This window comes from Argentina silus, assembly GCF_951799395.1.
Source record: "Argentina silus genome assembly, chromosome: X".
NCBI lineage: Eukaryota > Metazoa > Chordata > Actinopteri > Argentiniformes > Argentinidae > Argentina > Argentina silus.
In genome coordinates, this window is record NC_139653.1 from 28324161 (window position 1) to 28332257 (window position 8097).

Sequence of the window (8097 nt, forward strand, 5' to 3'; positions counted from 1 at the left end):
AAGCTGAGAATCTCTACTTTGACCCCATAGTAATTGTTTGATTTCAGGGCACTACAGTATAAAAAGAGGTAATACAGGAAAGAGAGAAGTCAGTGAGAGAAGAAGAGCTAAGGAAAGACAGAAAAAAAGAGGAGACAGGAAGGCAGGAGGGAAGAGAGGACACATGGCAGACAGAGGGAGTCTCATATAGACAAAAACAAACAAACAAAAAAGCTGAGATAATTTAGAACGTAGCTAATAATAACACATATTGTCAAATATATAATTTCAGCCCAATTGTCTCTTGTTTCTGTTTTTAATTGCAATAAGAAAAGTGTGAAAAACACATGTTTATTTTGATATCAGTGTCATACAGTATAAGCCCATATGGGCTAGGCACTCAAATGACACTCAAATAATAAGAATAAAAAAAATGCAATCACACAAATCAATCAATCAATCAATCAATCAATCAATCAATCAATCAATCAATCAATCAATCAATCAATCATAAGATATGGCCAAAGACTTAAACCACTTGGAGTTGTCCAAGATACACTCTGTTCTCTTTCCTGATGTATGTGTGTACTAGCTGTGTGTGTACTAGCTATAATATAGGGCTCTGGTGTGGCCTTAAGTATGCAAACACATTCAGGACACAGGACTAAAACATTTAAATGTAACTTTATTTTTCTGGTATAAATATATTGTAAAATGAACTTAATACATTCTAACATCTCTTCACAGCTTTGTTTAGTCATGATAATGTTTCAGCAGCATACACAATGTGCACAAGCCATTAAGTTCACAATATGGTAGATAATATGTCTACATAAATAAAGTAGCCTATTAGGTAAATATAAGAACAATACCACTACTTGACTTGATGGTAATGTTGAGTGACCCCTCAGGAGAAGCTTTGCCTCAACTACCTTAACCTTCTGACTTATCCCACATGGAGTGACATTACACGAACCCGAGAGTTTCTGTTAGGTTGTTCTTCCAACTTGGTTATTTCATGGTCTCTGCATTATGTACTTTGATAAATTAAAAAGTTTATCCATTCTAAGCAGGGATCTTAAGTGTCTGGGTTTAAGCATGCACTTATTTTGAAATTACTAGGCAAAATTGATTGATTATCTAATATCAGTTACACTCTATGTATCTTTTAGATTCACTCAAGCACCACTAAGTGCCATTTAGTACCAGGTAGTTAGTTACCAATTATCCTTAATTTATTGAGGTATGTACCAGAAAGTACCCCTTGTTACCACATAGTTTATTTGTAAATACTAGGTAAATACCAGCTGAAACAGGGTTGTAAAATAAAAAGTTACCAAAAGTTCTAATACATTTTCATGAGAGAGGCATGTCAAAGATTTGCTTACTTATCAACCTACTTCCCAGTGCCTAACTTTCTGTGTGACTGTGACTTCTGTTCCTTACTCAGTTCCTGGCTGATGTCCTTAAACTGACCTTGGACTGACCTGTAAAACACATTCACACAAATAGTGAGCAAAAGGTACTCCACACACATGCATGCATACAGTATAATGCTGTATGGTTCTCCAGCATACCTTGTTGTTGCAAAAACTTGGGCCAAAAATTACACCCAGCACAGCATTGATTGCATGTGCCACACAGAGGAGGGCCTGCAGTCCACTGGTTGCCACGAGAACAGAAAACAGCACTACATTCCATAAAACCACATCCTTGGGCTCCTCACAGACCGAAGCCCACAGTGTTATATCACACATGTAGATTGGATCTCTGTAAAGACAAGTTTGAGATGAAAACTAATTGATGCTTACAAGACATGTTGTCTGTTTGTGCGTCTGAATTAAATCACCATGGGAGCATACCAGAGTTGTGGACATTAATTTGTTCTTGGGTAAGACCAGACATGACATAAAACAATACATCTATAGTTTCAATCTACTGTAAAGCAAACAAACGGCCCAGACTATTTGGCAACGTTACCTCTTTGATTCACCTCTGACCACACAATTTTGTCCAGATCATTACAAATATTTTAACAGCAGTTGTAGGCTACTGTTTTAACCAATTGAGAAAAATGGTTACTCTCCCTCCCCTCCCCCACCCATCCCCCGCTCACACTTACTCTATTTTCTGTGACGTTCTATGACGTTTAAGTGGTACATCCCAGACCAGGCCCTGTGTGCTGTTGTGTAGACAAAGAGGTCCATTTACAAGGCCTGTGACACTCACCAAGCAGCAGAAGCCTGCTGCAGCTAGGCCCACACAGGAGTACCCCACCTGGCACAGCATCTGGGCACACACACAGGGCAGAAACTCACTGTTACCCCTAACATACTGTAGCATGCAGCTACATGCATGGAATACTGTATGTTAATCCAGTACATAGCTTATTTTTCAAGACTATGGATAAAAACATACAGGCACACAGTCTCACCTCAGTTCTGAATCCACAGCAGCCTTTCTTTGAGCTGCCAGTCACAAATCCCTTGGCCCCGATGAGTACCTCCAGATAATAGCATAAAAAGCAATATGAAAAGCACCATTTAAATCTGATTACAAGTTGATTGCATAGAAAGAATATAATCTGTACATGACTATTCCAAATTAAACATTGATTCCTCATAGTTATCTCAATTAATAGATATACAATTATCAGGTGTTATAAACTGCAAAAAATCCCAGCATTGCATATAGGACGCTATTTGGACATCCAAGATCCGTCAAATGTTGGGAGGGCTGGGAGGGATTATCCTTGACAACAGCTGTGCCCGTTATGATCAAATAAGTGCTATTTTCGCATATTGGTCATGGAATGAACATGGAATGGATAACTGTCCCACTCCCCTTTGCAACCCTCAGAACACTCCCGTTTACTGCTCCGCCTATAACATTTGTCTTGGCCGGGGCAGATGCACTTGACACAGAAAGACCCAATTTGCTTCAGCTAAAGAGCACTGCGCACCACTAAAACCATGTGCAAAGACCGTTTTGGTAATTTGCTGTCATCGCAAGTGCATCTGCCGCGACCAAGACAAACTTAAAATGATTTAAGTGGAGTTAGTCTACTCATTTTGAAGTTGAATTAAGGTGTCTAGCTTACAATATGAAAACGTGGATACATTTTGAAATGTCCCCATTTAGAGCGAATGACCTTAGGAATTAATAGGATTTCAAGCAAATTCGGGTGCAGCTCAAAAAGTATAAATGGTATCAAAAAGACTTTTTCAAGCAACTGAAGTCACTCAAATCTGGGCACACAAAAGTTGATTTGAAGTTAATAGGTTAAGCGGTTTAGGCTGTGCACATGGCGGTATAGGCATGAATAGGATTTCATGCAAATTTGAGTAAAGCTCAAAAAGTGTAAATAGTATCAAACATCTATATGGAAGAAAAACCAGTCTACACAGTAGCAGGCAGATGAATAACTAGAAAAATAAATTCCAGAAGAAACTTTGTGGGTTTGCAAAGTCTTATAGGTAACAGAAAAAAGTTTAAAGATGGTTTGGACAATATATATATATATATATATATATATATATATATATATATATTACCAATTTAGCGACCATGGTAACTAAAAACGTGTTGTGCAGCGCTCTTTAGCGGAAGCAAAACGGGGCCATCTGACTAAATGTAGCTTACAAATACACACAAGAGCACATGATGGTCACATGTCGAACCACGGATGTCCTTTTTTGAGTTTGAATGTAAAAGAGTTTGAATGATGTGAGTCACACACACACACACACGCACACACGCACACACATTGTTGTTAAAGTACAGATTATCAGCTTTTATTTTATGGTATTTGTGTATATATTGGTTTCACCATTTAATAATGACAACACTTTTTATATTTAGTCCCCGTATTTCACTGCACCAAAAGTTATGGGGCAGATTAATATAATGTCTGAATTAAGCACCAATGCTTAATGCTCAATGCTCCACTTTTTGCCATTTGCGAATGCTGAGCTCACCAGTGCTTGCTTGTTTTTAATGATGTTCCAAACTGTTGATTTTGGTAGGTTGGCGGTTTTACTATATTTCTGATTTTTTTTCTGATATTTCAGCTTCATAATGGTTTAGTTGACTTTCATAGACTCTTTGGTCCTCATGTTGACAGAGACCAATAGCAGACTCCAAAGGCAAACGCAAAGCTTAGAATCAATACTAGACAGTGACAGCTCTATTATGCTTGTACAAATGATGTGCCAGAACACTTACCACAAACACCTGTCAAGCCAATTGTCCCCCGAAATAGGGGGACTATGTATAAAAAGTATTGTTATTTCTAAATGTTAAAACAATTTGGACACAAACTGTTTACCTTCAAATACAAGCTTAGAATCTCTACTTTAACCTCATAGTAATTGTTTGTTTTTAAATCTCACCAGGAATCCGGATGCCCACAGGCCTGTACCCCATGTGGCTTCTCTGGTCACATGACCCTCCTGCAGGTAGCTCACCTGCAGGTCAGGGAACAGTAGCAGGGCATTGGCCAGCATGCATAGGACTGCCATAGGAACCAGGGACACACCCACACACCGGGAGCACCTAGCGACGCACATCCCCCTATGGTAGATGTTGGGCATGGAGGTCAGTATACCTTCAGAGCAATTATTTTCTTATATTGTTTTCTCTGATAGAGTTCCAGTCTGACACTAATTGTGTTATGCTTCCTTGAAATACCATATGATCCTTTGCCATACAGAACTTGTTCACACACAAACAAGGCAAGAGAAGCATCAGGAGCAGTCAATAATGATAACAGATTGATATGCTGGCCCTTACCTTATTGTGACCGTGAGAGACGGAGTGCAACAGAGAGGAACAAGAGAGATCCTAACAACTGCAGCACAACTGGATGAGGAACCTAAAATTGCTGCTTGCAAACACTTAAATATGGTCCATGTCATGACACATGGCCACCCCCTCATTTGCAAATGCAGAACAAACACACACAGATATATGGACACAAAATAAGAAAGCACTCTCACATAGATATTACTTTAAATTGATTTTTAATCAGCATTGCACCATTAGTCCTGCCTAGCAGTATTTTGTATACAGTAGGGGAGACCGGGGCTGGTAGTAACAGAGCTCCTAACAAAAACTCTGGAGGGCACTGTGTCTTGATTTTACATTGAGATGTATGTCCTCATAATAAGAGATTATTCATGTTGTTCTTTTATTTTTGTCTGTTATTTTCATTTTGACATGAGCTACAATGTCAAAGGAGATGTGATACCATATCTTGTCATTTATTTGATGTGGAAAAACTGTGTGAGATAAAGAGAGGTTAAGTAATATGGGAAAGAGTAAACGTTTAGAAAACCAGAATGTCCTACTGTACTGTATTTCATATCTTACACCCTTGACTTCAAGTTTAAGTTCAACACTACCATGTCAATGTATACTCCCTTCACCCCAATGAATCTCAATACTGTCAGTATGTGAATAGTGCCAAGGATACTATGGCAAGGCCCATTCAAAGTTTTCAGTGAGCTCTTTATCTTGGGGCATTTTCAGTTCTATTTTAGGTTGGGTTGAAGGAGTCATGTTATTCAAGCTGTGGCCATTGTGAGTCACTACTGCTGTGGGAGGATAACTGGGACTGTAGGGAAAATATGACCACATCCAACCTATCTTACTAGCTCTTTTTACAGGTAAAACCCCACCTGCCCAATGAAGCATTCCTAAAGCTGTGCCTAGCCCTGCATATTTTTTTATTCACTGTCCTGTGCCCAGGTGTAACATTGGTCAGAGAAGCGGAAGGGAACACACATTGCACAACTGTTTATTTATCAAAACATTCATCCAACAAACCAAAACCAAAACCAGACAATGAGAACTGCCCCTGAAACCCTAGCTCGATTCAGAGCTACTACCGGTTCTTGCCCTAAAGAATTTCTCTTCAGAAGCCTGATGATGGCGAGGCTGTCTCTTGTGATTAACAAGCATGACAGAGTAGTGACCATATCGAGACCAGTCATTGTGATGAAACATCTCTCCATACCCACAAAGCACACAAGCCACAGTAATCCCCAAATGTTACAGCAATCATTGGGGGACAATGTTCATGTAATACACCAATTGACAAGACAAAACATTTCAGCTATACTAGTTAAAAAAAAGCCAAGCCCATAATGTGGTAGCAATACTGGCATGTGTTCATGGTATCATTGTTGTATCATTGGTATCATTGTCCTACTGTTGGTATCATTGTCCTACTGTGTTTTTGTTCAAGGTATAAGGTCCTAGTTCAACAGCAGACCATAATGCAATGTACTGTGCTGATCCAAGTGATGGTATTCAAACAGTGAAGACTGATAGCAGTTCCAATATTTGGGTCATTCTATTCCGCATACTTTCTGAGGCAAAGTCACCACATTACTCACACCAGTGTTGTAATTCTGATCACTTCTCAGATGGAAAGTGCACTGCAGAGATTCAGCCCCATCAATCATTGAGGACGCATCTATCATAAAATTAGGAATGTCTAAATTCTTATTCTTCACTTTTTATATGAATGAGGGTATATGAAACAAAGGAATTATTCTATACTGTAAAATATTAAAATAACAGTGCCCATCAAAGGTGTCCTCCATAGGTGTCCGCTGAATCTCTGGAGCGCACTGGAGAAGCCATTCAATTGAAGAATTAATCAGAATCACCACACCAGTATCCCACTCAGAAGGCAGGGTGACATCAAACCCATTGTACCAAATAGGGATGTTGGGTGGGTGTTAAAGTTTTCTGGGAAATGAACACAGAATCATAAGAAGCCCTGTTGTGTAACCATTTCCTGATACCACTTCCCAAATGACATGACACAATTACAACACAAGACAGACTTCTCAAAGTTTATCTTTCATTAATCCATTTTATTCCAAAATAAATGTGAAATCAGACATATGATAAGAACATCCTTTCATAACAATCACCGCTGAACCAGTCTGCCAATTTCAACTTTATACAGCACAGTGAAGTCCAAGGACACTTACTGTGTACTGTACTCTCTATCCTGTTTCAAAGTTAAAAAATACACAGACAACCTTGCTTCTGATAGAACTAACCTCTTATTTCAAATACTAACCACCTGAGCCCTTTTAGCTAGGCCTTCAAATAAGAGGTGGGGGTGAAGGGGCCAGTGCTGATAATCAAGAGACTCAGGAATCAGCTGCCTAGACTTGGGAACATCTCAGTGAGAGTGGCCTGCTTACTGCTCCTCCGGGTGTTGGAGTGAGTGGCAGAGCTGGAGGTGATGCTGAGGGAGGAGCTCCTCTGGGTGGAGCTCTGTTCCACTTCAATGGCAGGGCCAGATAGGCTCCTCTCTGCTGTTCCCCTCACCTCTTTGGAAGTAGAGGAACATGAGCGCCCACTGCTGGGCCCGGGCTTCTGGTGGAGCTGGTACTGATCTCTGGAGCCTTTGCTGCAGTCCACAGGATGGAGGGCCTCCTCTTGGTCCAACTGCTTCTGCAGTCTGAGAGCCATCTGCCTGTCCTCTTCCTCTTGCTGCCTGCGGCTGAACAGCTGCTCCTCCCTCTGGGCCAGCTCCTGAAACAGTGGAGCCTCTCCTGGGTCTGGTTTAGCCTCCCCATTCTGGGGAAGGGATAAGGAAGAACATGGCTGCTTACTGGCCATATCTCCCTCCCCACTTAGCTCAATGTCACAGCTCTTTCTTTTATTTGAAGTCCCCCCCCCTTCCCATGGTGTGCTGTGGGGAGATATCTGTTTTAATGCAGTTACTGAGGGGCCAGTTGGATGGTTTGTGATTTCTGCTGAAGATGTGGCCTCACACTGCACCATGGAGCTCTCCTGTCTGCCAGAGAAATCCAGTGAGGGTATTGGGTGCTCTGGAAGTTCCTTTGGGGGCCGAGGCTTCATTTCTGAGTGACAGATGTTTTCCTTCAATGTAAGAAAAAAAAACGTGTTACCATTTGAGAGTCAGTTATTTTTGACTAAATAAAGAGAAATGTGTGTACAGTTTGAGTAAATGCTGAATGAATAAGCAAAAGACAGTTGGAAACCAACTTTGGTGGCCATTACACAGGAGTTGGAACTGGTTTCTGAGCTACTGCTGTGTTTTTGTGGAAAGGGCATAAGAATCTGAATCTT

At 40.5% G+C, this 8097-nt stretch overlaps 1 protein-coding gene across 1 annotated transcript; it reads right to left on the bottom strand.

The window, feature by feature from the left end:
- Positions 1-684: 684 nt before the first annotated feature.
- Positions 685-4547, bottom strand: LOC310822317 (transmembrane 4 L6 family member 1; the record flags this gene model as incomplete). The annotated part of the gene is made up of 5 exons (XM_083694662.1): positions 685-1466; positions 1557-1749; positions 2102-2268; positions 2414-2482; positions 4371-4547. 5 exons carry the CDS (start codon positions 4545-4547, stop codon positions 1446-1448), a joined length of 627 nt encoding a protein of 208 aa, XP_083550788.1. The 3' UTR covers positions 685-1445.
- Between the last annotated feature and the right edge of the window lie 3550 nt (positions 4548-8097).